The sequence below is a fragment of the Megalobrama amblycephala genome, linkage group LG7 (assembly GCF_018812025.1).
Source record: "Megalobrama amblycephala isolate DHTTF-2021 linkage group LG7, ASM1881202v1, whole genome shotgun sequence".
In the NCBI taxonomy this organism is placed as follows: Eukaryota; Metazoa; Chordata; class Actinopteri; order Cypriniformes; family Xenocyprididae; genus Megalobrama; species Megalobrama amblycephala.
The window spans coordinates 13,922,664-13,937,563 of record NC_063050.1 but is presented as its reverse complement, the minus strand read 5'-3'; the positions used below and the strand labels follow the sequence as shown (position 1 = coordinate 13,937,563).

Below are 14,900 nucleotides of genomic sequence, written 5' to 3'. Positions count from 1 at the left end.
GGCCTACATGGAAATTGCGGACAAAACTGACTGGGCAGCGCAGGTCAAACCCATCTAGGCCACACATGGCTGTGTTGGCTGGGAAGCATCCCGCTATCGGACCGTGACAGTTAAGGGATTAAGGGTAAAGGGGACAATTTTGGATACAGCCCTATAATCCCTGTGCCATACCCCCACCCAAACTATAAATACACAACAAATACACAACTTTTTTAAAAAGTTCATAAAGGTTTAATTGAAAGATTAACACATTTTACATTTGAAACTAATGATCAAACTTTATTTGCAAGGCAATTTTATTTATAAAGCACATTTCATACACAATGGTAATTCAAAGTGCTTTGCATCAAAAGGAATTAAAATAATAAAGATAATAACAACAGATACATTAAAAATGAAAATATCATAAAAAATAAATATAAGGCTATATTTGACCAAAAGCTTATTTAATTAGTAACAATTAGTGCAGAACTTTAAATATTTCTGAAGCAATTTTCCATAATATTTGTTTTAAAGTTGTAAAAACCTACAGGTTTGTTTGTTTTCAAGTTTAAATTAAACAGAGTTTGCAGGTCACTGTCACTGTGATGTGTGCAGAATGTTTAATAGGACTCTATATACTTAGTTGAATATCTCTTTACATTTTCTCAAAGCTTATATGCAGCTCCACCACTAGAGGGAGAAAGATGCTGAATGAATTCTCATAAAAACACATTTTGAAAGCATTACGGTGCTATCACATTAGCAAAAATTTAGGTGAAATTTCGAGGGCATTTTCCATTGTCAGTATTGCAGCGGTGTATGAAACACAGCTCACATAAGTCACTTTCAAAACCAAGTAGCTTCCTGAGAAATTTGGAGAGTGAAAATGTGACTGCACATTTAGTGTGCTATTTAGTGTAAGGCGTTGGGTTTAGCTGTCCACGGGTTGATTTCAATAAGGACGATGGACTTGAAATATTAATGCCTAATAACTTTTATTTAGCAGAATGTTAGAACTGGGGATGAGAGCAACACCACAGGGTTTAAAATGTAAATAGTAATAGCACAACACAATTGATAGATTCAAATGACATCAGGCCATTTCATGATGATCACAAAACAATCAACAGACAATCATCACCACCTGAAGTCATTTTGCTTTAGCTTTCTTTGCTACTGTAAATGTGCTTAACAAACACACTGTCACAGCAGAAAAGACAAATGAGTAATAAGAGTTAAGAGCCCAGCTAATGGAAACACTAATCACCATTATGGTGATTTCAAATGAAACAGAGTTAAACCTCTGTTAATTCTCAATAACAACTTTTGTAGATGTCTAACATAAATAAAGTCAATGTGGTTAGTAATAAGTGAAGCTGGTAATGCTGTTTGTGGAGTTGTTTAATCCTCCTCTGTTGAGATCTTGAGAGATTTAATGTCTTTTATCTGTAGTTCTTGTGTTTCTGCTCGTCTCTTTTTCTGTTCTCTTCTTTCTTTCAGTGATTTTGCTTGTTAACAGGCTTATTAAGTCTGAGATGACTCTATATTTAATGTACACAGATTTTGTAGCTCAGTTGAGGTCCAGTTTAGGTTTATTTCTTTGCTCTTGGCTGACATCTGGTATTGCTGTGGCCTGCTTGTGGCCCAGATCTGGCAAACAGAAGATCGATCCACATGTGGGCCATATCATCATGCCACTTGTGCCAGATGTGGGCCGGATCTGAGCCGACACAATGTTCCCCTCTGGGTGGAGGAGGTGCTGGTACTGGATATGCAGGTTTTTGACAACATGTTCCTTCTGATCATTCAATCAGGAAATAAAAATGCAGTTTATTTTGCATGATATCTTGAGGATCTTCTGATTGCGTTATAGCATCAGCTTTCAACTCCACCCCTTATTTCTGCCGTATCAGTGCCTATTCTGATAGTCTCTCTATCTGTCCAAGTGTCTTTATAGAGAAGAGTATCAGAATTTCCACAGCTCTCCATTGACTGCACAAACACACAGGTATGTGTCATATAAATTTGGGTGTTTTTGATTGAAAAAAGATCATATTCTTTACTTTGGATTATGTGTTTCCACAGCCACTTTATGATGTTTGGATAAAGATACAGGATGTTATATGAAATTCTAAGATAAATATAATAGTAATATTAAAACCTTATTTTCAAATTCTGACCCGTGTTTTAAGTTCACTATTAAGAAGGCTGAACTTGTTAACAGATCAGGTAAATGTCAATGTCAAAAGTGGCCTAAAATGGTCACTATACTTTCTATTCATTGCCATCTGTCTACTAGTTTGTTGCAGTGATTAATGCATGTCAGTAACTGTTTGTAAACAAGTTCTGATGTTGGCTTGAGAAAGCTTACCCTGAAAGTTTGAAGTAATTGTAAAAGCTTGAAGTATGAAATAGTTGAGAGATAGAGTTTAAAGAGCTTTTAAAGTGTTAAGTTTGAATCAGTTTTAAAAGCTCAAACAAGCGTGAAGGTTTTAAGTCTATTAGATAAATCTACTACATTTCTCTCCAATATGGGAGAAAATTAAATTAAATGTGAAGGGTTTTAACTGTCACAAGATGATTGACAGGGCAAACTGGCACTCTCTATTTTGAGCATAGACATGAAAATGCACTATCCAAACTTAAATGGTTGTAATTTGTCAATGCTTTGGAATTATAGACCAAATACAAATTAAACTATAAAGTATAAGTATATATATATAAGTTTACTGTAAAACAAATGTACTGTACTGAATATTTATATTTTATGCAAAATATATATTTTACAAAATAATTTTTACTCTAAAATTGCTATTAAATTAAAGCCTTATGTCTAACCAAGTTGTGTTCAAAATTTGGAGTTGATATCACAAAAAATGTAAGTTTATTATGAGATTTTGTTTAGGTGTAATACCAAAAACAGCCACTGGGTGAAACCCACAAGTTTTTTGATGCATTGTCCTGTAAAAAAATTAATACATTTCCGTCACAATATCACCTATCACAAAACAGTCGCCAAATATGTGAGTTTAAGAGCTTTCTGACAATGTGTTTTTTCAAGATTAGAAAAAAATAGTTAAAATATTTTTTGTAATATGAAACATGACCCTGCCCACTAGGGGAGGAGCCTGCAAAAAAAATAAAATTTCCACGATAACGCAATATGCGATTTCAAAACAGTTTTCACAGGATGAATTTTGAGTTTTTAAACTTTTGAATGATATCTAATTTATGATTACTATGTGATAGGAAAAAAAGACAACAAAAAAAGAGTGCCAAGCATCCTGGTGAAAGTTATTGGGTAAAATGGGAACAGGATGTACGTGTAACCCCTCCTGTTCGAACAGTCCACTCTAAGCGGGACTCAAACCTGAGTCCACTGGCAGTCGGGCGCTCTGGCTAAAGACCACAGTCTCTAGTCTCAGTTGCTAGAGCACCTCTTGAGATCAGGGGTGTCAGGTTTACATGCACAGCTCTTACCGGCCTACGTCCATTACACACATAACTAAGTGACAGAGTGGTTCATTAAAGGCACAATTATGGCAATGTAGTATGTCCCGCTTGCCTACTCTTCTGCTACACACTCAGAAGTATGTACTTTTTCTTCACAAAAGGCAGAGTACACGTAGGTGAATTGGAATGCAGGGTTGGGCATGGGAAACATTTCTATGTCAACACCATCAATGCCAAAATTAATCTGTAGCAGTCAGATGGTACAGAGGTCATGTGGTACGAGTGAAATCTCAAGTTCTGGAGAATTTTTACAATCACAGTACTTCTGACATGGCATGAACAAACCTAGATTCTATCGCCTTTTCCAAACACATATCCTGCTGACTCATCTGTTGCTCAGAACATGGACTCCTGACAGATAAAATGTTATCAAACTGGCTGGTCGTGGCTCATGAGAACATGGTTAGACAGAGATGAACACTGGACACCTTTTTGCTGGAAGTTCTGGAAAAAGTGGCTTTGAAGGGGACCTATTGTGCAAAATTCACTTTTGCATGGTGTTTGGACATAAATGTGTGTTGGCAGTGTGTGTACAGAACCACCCTATAGTGATAAAAATCCAACCACTGTTCGTGATCCAGCTTAAGCTGTAATTATATTTTCTGAAAGGTATGACATCCCTTTCCTAAACAGGGTTATTTGTTTGCTTTCAAATTATAAATACACTCAAGATTTTGTGCAAATTATGCGCTTTTAAAGAAACAATTTGTACATGTATTTTTTTCTTATTTTGAGAAAACTGTGATATTTGGATGCAGTTTTTTGTTTGCATGTTATTGCCCCCACACCTATCTATTGAACATACTGGATTATATAGGTATGATTGAATTATTATTTAAAATATTATTTTAAAATATCAGATGACAGGTTGGACCAGCACATGACGGGGTGGACACATAAAGCATGTAAGGAACCCCCCATCGGCCCAAAAACGGAGTCCGACGGCGTTGGGCGAAGGTTAACGCGTGTATGCCTTTTCAGCGTCTCTGTGAAGTTCACTTAATTTCGCTCGTTTAATCTGACTCCAATTTCAAATGATTCTTATTCTAAGGGTTGTGTCTCCAATTAGAAATTAGTCAGTTGTCATGTATTAATTTAGATACTTGATTATTCTGGGTATCTCTTATTTTCAATTATTCTTTCATTACGGACCCATTATCGCTTAGAGAATTTCGCATCGGCCGACTGCGTTCTCACGGACATAAATTCGCCAGTTTATGATTCTTAGTCAGAGGGTGCAGAGTTTACTAATGCATTTGAGTCGAACCGCCACATGCTTGTTCATACAAAAATACAGTTTTCTTAGTCACGATACTGCAACTTGCTAAGTCAATAACAGGCAAACTCAAAAAGTCCCATGATGTGCAACATGCTCCTTTCATGATCTCTCTAGTTTGACCTGCCCTGACGCAGATTTACAGAAATAACAGACTCCAATAATCTACCGGTCATAATGATTTCAGAAGAATCCAGAGTAAATCAAATATAATATTTTATTTGTCAAGTAAAATATATCATGCCAATTACATTACAATTAGACAATTAGAAGCCACTTTAATTACATGTCCAGTAAAATAACTTCCCTGATCAGATCCCATATGATCCAGCGCCCTCAGAGAGGAGTTTGCTAACACTTTGTCCATTTTGTTTGTGGTTTTGTTGCAAAGGAAAATCAAAACTTATACTTCCTCTTGTCACTGGGTTACAGATCAATAGAATCAAATTTTAATTCTGTTTTGATCTTGAATGGATTTAGCCTAATTCAAGATATGACAGTCGGGTTAATTAGTTTAGTTGTTAAATACTGGGCATTATAATTTTTCTCATTAAAGATTCTTGCACAGATAGAAGATAAAGAAGTTCTTTCCCATTAATTTTATTTATTCCTTCCATTTTTCTTAACAATTTAGCCTTTAACATTGTAGCCTTATGGCAATTCTATGCTCCTGTGCATGGTTTAACTGCAGCTATATGGAGGATAGCTGAGTGTTCCATTTAGGAGACAAACAAAATTTAACACAGACACACGTTGTACTATTTCAGTACTAGTTATTCCAACTTACGCAAGACACATGGTCTAAAATGCATAGCATCTAACCTCAAACCTAAGTGTGTCAACGCATCACTTACAGTAAAGCAGTCATGCGTTTTAAAGAATAAACTCAACTAGTCTAGGTGCACATGTAGCACAAACAACTAGAATGTGTGTTCTGTGAGAACAATGTGTCTAACACAATTACAAATTTGAATCCTTCCATTGATTCCTCATAATTCTTTCAGCACCAATAGTGCTCCCAACTTCTGTCTTCATTCTAGTTCCATCTTACTACATTCTAATTCTTTCTGCTCCTCTCCAAAATCCTTTCTTCTTCCACACCATTGCTTGAATCATCATGAGATTAAAGGCCATCCCTGGCCATCATAATATAATATATCATGATGTGATCATAATATAAATTATATTATATTAAAACAGTATACATTAAAAATAATTTTATTTGCTGGTATCAAGAGAGTCTTGGCTGAGTAATTTGTCAAGAGTGACTTGTTATCACCTTACTGATCTTTTTGAAGGCATTTGGCCCCGCAGCTACAGCTGTGATGGCATTGCATTGTTCACAGCAACAGGCTAAACTGGAAACAGTTATAGACTTTAACGCTGTGAATATTGGGTCAAATCATTGGCTCAATTTTAAGATTTTTGTGACTACAATATAGAATTGGACACAATTTTCTTATTTTTGGGCTAAGATGTTATCAATTACACTCTTCTGAGAATCTATTTGGATATGAAAAGAAAGGTTGGACAAACACAGGACTGATTGAGAGCACGAAGATTAATTGTTGGTCTGTTTGTTTTTTCAGTTTCTTTTGAGACACTGAACAACATACAAGAATGCAATAATTTTAAAGTTTGAACTAAGACCAAGGTAAAAGATATGTTTTATACTTTTATGAAACAAAGACAAACTGAGCATGTCCTCTGAATGGGTGAAACCCTCAGGCTTGGTTGCAAGCCTCTAAGTGACATCATAATTATCATTATACACATCAGTTTTAACATTTAGTGTATTTTCCCAGTTGCAGTCTCTCCAGGACTTCTGCATGGCAGCAGTTCTCCAGGACTGAGACAGAATTATGCCCAAATCTTTTCTTTTGAAAACTTTTTAGTTTTACAACATTGTTTTGTCCAGCTTTACATTCCAGACACAAAGGATTCCAGTGAGAGATTTTTCTCCCTTGTTATCTCTTTTGGCTTATCCAATCACAAGATTTTTTCACAACGTGACCATTTGCTTATTTTCAGTGTTGCAACGTTGTTGCAGCAAGGCAAATAAACATGTAGTTGAGCATTCTTTACCTCCGAATTTAGGTTTCAATTTACAGCCCTCTGTTGAATACCAGAATAAAATTTGGATGATGTTATTCCAATTTAAGGTTAATCTCTTGTTGCATAGGCAAACAAGGAGATCTTTAAAGTTTAAAGCAAGGGATATCATTTCTCATCTACGCTGTCGCTATCATGTCCCTGATAACATGTGGTTGTCTAATTCTCCAGCCCCACCGGATTTTGCTCTCCGGTCTTAAATCTATGGGTATGCCGACCCATTCTATAAATGTCTCTAGGATGCAGCTATCTTTCCCTCAACACTTCTAAAAGGCAAATAAGAATGGACTTACCACACAGCTGAAGAAAGAGAAGATGATCAAGCCTCTTACTTGTTGCAAATCCCAATTTTCCACTGAAAAGACATTCGCCAACAGGATATGGGAGATCACGGAGGGAATGTCACCACTTTGTAAGGCCCGCCCAATCGGCCCAATGGCGGTTTCCCACAGGACGGGGAAGGTCTCTTGCGCATTCCATCTTTTCAGCGTGGCAAAGTAGTTTAATTTCAAATAATCTTTTATCTGACTCCATGTTATTATGACCTCGAATTTAGTTTAGAATGTCAATTGATTATTGGTCATTTGTATAATAATTTGGCTTTACATTTGAATATTCTATTTAACTCTTTACTCTTACTGTACTCGTTCATTCGGTTCTCAGAGTCGCACAGGGTCCTCGCACTGGCCATTCATTAATATGCGGGCCCACGATCACAAACTCACCAGTCTTGGTCACTAGACAGAGGTAATTGACTACAGGGGCGGACTGGCCATCTGTGTGATCTGGAGAATCACAGAACGGCCGGTACTCAAGGACGGCCGGCGGGCCGGCCCACCACCCGCCACGCACGCAGTCATCACCTGTTTTTTTCCCCCACTAATCTGTTTCACACTCCAGTACTGTAGGTGGCAGCAATGCACCTTTAAGTTGGATGTCAGCTGCACTGGCCGTGGCCGCCAAGTAAGGAGAAGAAGAAGTGGAAGAGTAGGAAGAAACCAACAGCAAAGACGTTAGATAGAAGAAACATAGAAACAAACAAACAATATGCATAACGCGGCCGCGGGTAAAAAACAGAAAGAAAAGGGTGGGGCTGAGAAGGTGAGAGAAAAAAAAAAAAAAGCGGAATTTAGATACTGAAGCCGCTAAATGTCGCAAAATAACTGACCACATGCAGTAGCTAATATTAAGAAATATTGAAGATTTTGAATACAGAAGCTACATTTGTAATGGTGTATTTTCATTTAGATGTGGTATTATTATTTGTGCAGTAAGATTAATTACTGCATAAGTTAATTAAGATTATTAAGTAATAAATTAATTTTAAGACAGCATGGAATAGATTGTATAATATGCTGTTATAACAGCAAATTTGGAATAAAAATTCCAAAAAAGTTTTTAAAATCCATTCCATCATTTGTTTATTCAGGTTGAGCTTCAGCGCACCGATTGCTTTGGGCCGGGCCTAGTCAAAGTCCAGGGCTCTTTTTTAGTCCCAGTCCGTCCCTGATTGACTATACTAATAGAGTGCCGATCTCATGCTTGCTTTCTCTAAAAGTATTTGGTTTAGTCCTCCATAGATCTGTATACACTTGAATTAAAGTAACACTAACTCTAGTCAGAGGTCATAACCACTACTACAGATAAGCCGACCAATATTACTTCTCTTATAGTAGCTTTGGTTTGGTTATGCCATGATTTCCCATGTACACTTAGCTAGAGTAACGTTACAATAAACAGAGGTAAGGCTCACCCTATTTAGGTTGGTCGATCAACATTTGTTGCCCTAAACGGAAATTCCTATTTTAGCCTTTACAGTCTAAGTACACTTGAAATAATGCCAAGCATTAGTCGGAGCTCTAAAATCACAGTTGGTGTGCCCTATGCTCCACTCAACTGGACTTTAGTCCGTTACTAACCTGACGCAGATTTGCGGTAACAATGGAGACATCGTAATCTACTGAAGTCAATAATTTCAGAGTAAGTCAGAATAAATCAAATGTGACAATTTATTAGTCAGGTAAATGTATCATGCCAATTACATTACAATTAGACAATTAGAAGCCAATTCAGAAATGTTAAATGCATAACATCGATTACTCAAAGAAATGCATATATACACACAGTGATGCGTGAATGTCTTCAGACATTCACCCATCTCTGTGGGGGCCTTTGGCTACAGATCCCACATGACTGCTTTGCTCTTTACCTTTTATACCAGGACCAGAACAAAAGGATCGTAAATGTTTATTACACCAACACCTGTTTTGGGGGAGAGGAGAAGAGACACCACCCAAAAAGAGGACAGAATTTTCCTTAATTTTCCATCTTCTTCATAATTCTAGTGACTGCTGTGAAACTGAGACCATTTTACCAATCGCACTGAGACTTTTAAAATGATACCAAACATGAAAGGGAAAAACAGTATATATACAAGTTACATTATACATAAAATATAAACTTTCAGTGACTTGAGGCAGGGGGAAGGAGAGTTTGTGTGTGTGTGGGGGGGGGGGGGGGGGGGGGGTTGCATACTGTAGATGTGTGGGGGCAAGGCGTTGTCCTATGCTATTCTTTTAAGATCTTCTCTCCAGATACGCTTTATTGCTTTATTGCTGGATGCTTGATCTCAGTTTTTGTTTAGCAGGAAAATCAAGCCTTACAAGCAGAACACACAAAGCATGACAAAATATAACAATGAAACATTTATTCAACTTCTATTTATTCAACCCCCCACCGCTTATTCATTTTAGTTTACTTTAATTTATTTCATATTGATTCAATACATCTTAAATCTGTAGTCCGTAACTTTTTTTGGTTAAGAGTTTTGAGCAGGTACATAACCAGCCAGTGCTCAAAATGATTTCCTTACCTTAGCCTGATTCACAACGGTAAGCTTGCAATAATGTTTTATAATTTGAGTGGTAGGTGTACACGGGAAATTCCGCCGTTGTGTGTAGCCTCTTCTTACAGCAGCTGGAATGTAATTAAACTTGTCATTTTGATGCCGGTTTGTAATCCAACATGTTCAAAACGACAATCATCATTGACAACTGGTGCATTGATTGACAATCCACATAGGCTACACCTCAAAACATTAGATTCTTCCTCGCATGCCGATGCACAACCCACGTAAAGATGATAATTCCACAAATAACAGCAATTTCAGGGTTCAAACAGAGATGGCGACAATGAGGCAAAACTTGCGGACTGCAGCTTTAACTAAAAACCTCATGTAAACACCCTATAATGAACAGAGAGAAACACTTCTGAAAAGAAATTTAGATATACATTCACAAACAATAAATCATTTATAAATTACAAAATATTATCTACAAGCAGATGGTTCTATAAATTACAATATTACATTTCTATAAATTGCAATATATGAATGCTATGTCCACCCTGTCATGTGTATGTCCACCCTATCAAGTCTTAACTGGCCGATAGGGCGGACATTTTGGGTCAACGACAGGGTGGACATTTTGATATTCAATTAACATATTAGCTTACAAAATCAAACTGTGACTAGCTAAATAGCTTGTCTGGTTGTTGAAGAACATTTGGTATATTTAAATGTACATATTTTGAAAACATTGTATTCTAATCACTTCCTGTACATTTTATGCCGACAGGGTGGACATTTTACGCTTTGGCAAAACAAGTATGCAAACTCAAACTAAGAAAATTTGTCAATTGGAAAGTCACCAACTTACTTCAGCCGTTGAAATTCCCGCCACTGAAGAGACAAAAAATCTGTTGTCCTGATGTCAATAAAGGGGATGGCCTTTTCTTAAATGGATGGATTCCCCAATGACAGGGTGGACAACCTTTCAAGGGACATGTAAAAACTCTTCTTTTTTATTAAATAAAATATTGTTTTTCATTGAGTGTATCAGTACACTCAAATTGAGTAATGTCTTATTTAAAAAAAATATTAATAGGAAAACAAAAATTTTACTCTCAGTAAAATTTAAAGAGCAGTGCATGACATAACAAAATAACACACATCGTCTTATACAAAACTAAAATGTATCTAAAGAGCCAAGTAATGCTTTTGTTATGAATATAAAAACTTAGCCTTATATTACACACCCATGTAATAGTCATTTTTATCATGGCAAATGAGTTATAACATAATACAGGACACCAAAAGGCACCCTATAGTGATATTGACCCATTAAGCAACGAAAAAGCATAAGGTAAGGTCTTTATATTTGTTTACTGTTAGTTGTAACGAGTGTTTCTGTATACTTTGCTATGTATGTTGATGATAATGCAAGGGAAAGAGAGAGAGTTTATGGATAACATTTTAATGCACACTTGCACTGTGTTTTATTAAGCTGAAGTACAATAAACATCATAAAACTCATCTGTATAGTTTTCGCCATGATTCAGACGGTACAAAAGGCTTGTACTAATATAGTGGATAAAAACAAGAAGGCAATATAAGTTATAACCGTAATTAAACTAAACTATACCTGTCCTATCTCCATGCAGCATACATTCGCAGTTTCTGATATTAGTTCGTCCTGACTGAATCCTGTCACCAGAATTAGCTCGTGAAGCTCCGCCCTCTTAGGCAGAGCGCAGCAGCTCATTTGCATTTAAAGGGACCACACTGAAAGACAACAGAGACTTATTTTACATCTTGTAAAATGGGGCATAATAGGTCCCCTTTAAATCAACTTACGCTGTATTTGATCTCATACAACATCTTTGATCCTTTTCAGTCTGCGTTTAAGGCTAAGCACAGTACTGAGTCAGCCCTATCAAGAGTGACAAATTACATTTTGTTATCAGTCGACTCTGGAAACTGTGCAGTCCTAGTTCGATTGGATTTAAGCGCAGCCTTTGACACCGTGGGCCATTGTATTCTGTTAAAAAGATTAAATCACGAGGTTGGCATCTGTGATGCTGCCTTAGATTGGTTTGAGAGTTATCTTTCAAATAGGAGTATATCTGTAGAAATTGGAGAATTTTCATCATCCCCAGTGCCAATCACCTGTGGAGTGCCAATCACCTGAGTATAGATTATAGATATATAATCTATAGATATAGATTAATAGATATTCTGTACAAAATGAATACAAAAAGTGTAGTGACACATTAGCAGATCAAGTTGATACTTAATGTTGACTAAAAACTAAAATTATCTGGAAAAAAACAGATGTATGTGTTGCTGTTGTAAGGTGCAGCAAAATACATGCCAATCACTGCTTTGATTATTACATTTATGAATAAGTATGTGGCAAAAGCTATCTTTTGGTATTCCTGTTCATCTCAGTACGACTGATGTGAACTCCAGAAGTACACCACCCTGTTTGATTTCGAAAGTATTTTTGATCCAGTTGCCTCAAGATGCCACCACAAGAATCTGTACAATCCAACCTATTCATTGTTTCCTGATTTGTGATGTCAAAGGCAGCAGTCTATCTATTTGTTATTTTATTGTTGCTTTGCCAGTGTTGTATGTAGAACTCTAGAACACGAGCTTGAAGCACTTATGCTTTTCTCATTCACAGATTGTTGATAATGGATAAAGAACAGTTCCCCCCTCCATATCCTGGACCGCCATTGGTCCATACCAACGTTCCCTACCAGATGCCGCAGGTTTCCTATCAAAGCCAACAAAGTCAGCAGACCCTCACTCTGATATTCAGTTCAGAGACTGTTTGTCATTGGTAACTACAGTGCTTCAATAATTATCTTTTTTGCAGTTCCAGTGGCCACATACAATCCACCACCCTCACAGACGACTGTCATGGCATCCAGCGTAACACAAACGATCCAGTCATCTGGCATGGGTAAGAGCTGATGTTTACTGTGTAGTTTAGAGGGAAACTTGTATGTTTCTGCATGCCACAATGAGTATCGAAAACACAGAAATTCCAAAACACGGCGTCCATTTTCTAAATATAGAGAAGGAAAAAAAATAATAGCTTCTGCTAAGTCATGATAACATGACATATTGTTCTGTCCAACTATGTTGTTTGCATTAAGATATAAATATGCACTTATAATTGGTGGCTGAGCACCTATTGTATCCATTAATGTTCTTCTTCTTCTTCTGCTCATGAAGTCTATGGCAGCCCATAGAACCGTATGTTGTAAAGTTGTGAAATTTGGCACACAACTTTTCCGAACTCGTCTTAGACAGTTGGTCCAATTTTCACCAAAATTGGCTCACATCATCTTCAGACCATACTGGCAAAAATTTATTAAAAGCTTTTTGATAGACCAAACCGTTCTCGAATACAGCATCAATTAAATAGTTGGCATGATGCCAAGCTGAGGCTGTAACTCTGCAATGCTTTGGCATGTTAACACCAAACTTTGTATGTGTCATTGTCATGTCACACTGACCACACCATATTAATTTAGTAACACGTCACCTACTGGTCAAAAGTGATAAGCAATTAAATCATATTAATAGTTATTGCATTTATGATTTTTTCAGCCATTTTGAATAAAATATTCTAATTAAAGCATTCACCGCGATCTCCCAGCTAATAAGGTGCAATGACCTATATTTCAATTAAGGAGACAAAGAAGGTCTGCACTCTAAAAGAGACTTTAATAGAAGTTCACAGGAGATAAGTCAACAAACGTTTCGGCTCTTCACCTTCGTCAGTGTAACAATTTCATTCACTCTCAATGATTATATAGAAAATATACTCTAAATCCACAGGTGTTTACAATCATGATTAAAACAATCAAATAATTAGTTCAAACTTCAGTTTAAGTCTATAATAGGTCACAATTAAATGGCAAGAGTAAATCACATATCTGACAAGAAACTAGCAGTGCAGATGATCTTGAAACCCAGGGCATGGAATCAGTTGATTCTTCACAAGAAAGACTCTTACGATTACATCAAAAAGAGATGCGTTTTGAACTCCATGCAAAGACATTGAGTGAATATTATCGGTGTGAACGGATTCCTAGAGGTCTTCGGTTTGAAAAAGCTCCCACCATTGGCAAGGATGATCCTGAGTTTTGTCAACGTTGGTGTGAGATTTTAAACTATTGTTCATTTGATTTGATGTTGCTAATTGTTGAACATGCCTCCAAAGAATCATTATCTGTGAAAACATCTATCCAGGAATGTGAGAAGGAAATTGAAACTATGTACAACAAAGAAAAACTAGAGAAATTAAAAAAGACTATCCAGTTGAGACAACTCAAGGAATTCCGTGAAGATCTGACCACTTTTAAACTTCGTAAGTTCAGACGCGATACAATGGATTATAAAGATAATAAGGTCTACAAATGGTTGTCGGGGAGCCAAGGAAAACCTCGAGTTCCACGCTCATGGGAAGAACCCACAGATTCTAGTGAATCTTACTTCTCCTCTTCATCCACAACATCGTCTAATCCCAAATGGTCTTTTTTGGGAACTCCACGTCGTTCCCAAAGAACAAATACAAGAAGAGGCGTCCAACCAGGAGAGGTTCGAGGGGGAAAAAGACGTGTGAGGTAAACCATATGGACACTAACGACAGCGACGAGAGTAATGCAATATTCAATTTGTCTGATAAAGAACTTTCAAACGAACACATACAGGTTCTTAGCAAAGGTTTGTCCTTTGTTCCATCTCCTAGAACTGATCCTTTTTTGGTTAAGGTTGAATTGTTTAAATTTATGAGGAATATTAAACTAAAAAGTTTCTTTGGTCAAAAAAATATCAGTGATACAGCTATTAACCGTTTTAAACCAAAAAGTACTTTTGTGCCTTTTGTTTCCAATTCCTCTGTGAATACATTTTGTCGGCTGGTGGAAAATGATATTGATAATATGCTAATTGTAAAATCTAAATTCAGTAAGAATAATTTAGATAAAACTCAAAAAATTGCTTTGGAGGATTTAAAGAGTGATAAATCAATCATGATTCAAAAAGCAGACAAAGGAGGAGCAATTGTTTTACAAAATACAGTTAATTATATCGCTAAAGTAAAAACTATGCTTGACGATCAGGTGTGCTATAAGAAATTAATATTTAATCTGACTATAGAAT

The 14,900-nt window shown here is 36.6% G+C and overlaps 2 protein-coding genes across 7 annotated transcripts in view; both read left to right on the top strand.

The window, feature by feature from the left end:
* Positions 1–14,900, top strand: part of LOC125271747 (NACHT, LRR and PYD domains-containing protein 12-like) — a 1,137,836-nt gene that overhangs the window by 988,295 nt on the left and 134,641 nt on the right. The window lies entirely within an intron of this gene.
* Positions 1–14,900, top strand: part of LOC125271781 (lipopolysaccharide-induced tumor necrosis factor-alpha factor homolog) — a 49,413-nt gene that overhangs the window by 24,676 nt on the left and 9,837 nt on the right. The window contains exons 1-4 of one of the 4 annotated variants that reach the window (XM_048196037.1): positions 1,725–1,990; positions 10,519–10,727; positions 12,409–12,518; positions 12,604–12,690. In XM_048196037.1, the coding sequence (XP_048051994.1) occupies positions 10,681–10,727; positions 12,409–12,518; positions 12,604–12,690 (244 nt within the window). In that variant the 5' untranslated portion in view covers positions 1,725–1,990; positions 10,519–10,680. Of the gene's footprint in view, positions 1–1,724; positions 1,991–10,518; positions 10,728–12,408; positions 12,519–12,603; positions 12,691–14,900 lie in introns of those variants that run through there. The other 3 variants (XM_048196034.1, XM_048196035.1, XM_048196036.1) reach the window with 3 other exon arrangements.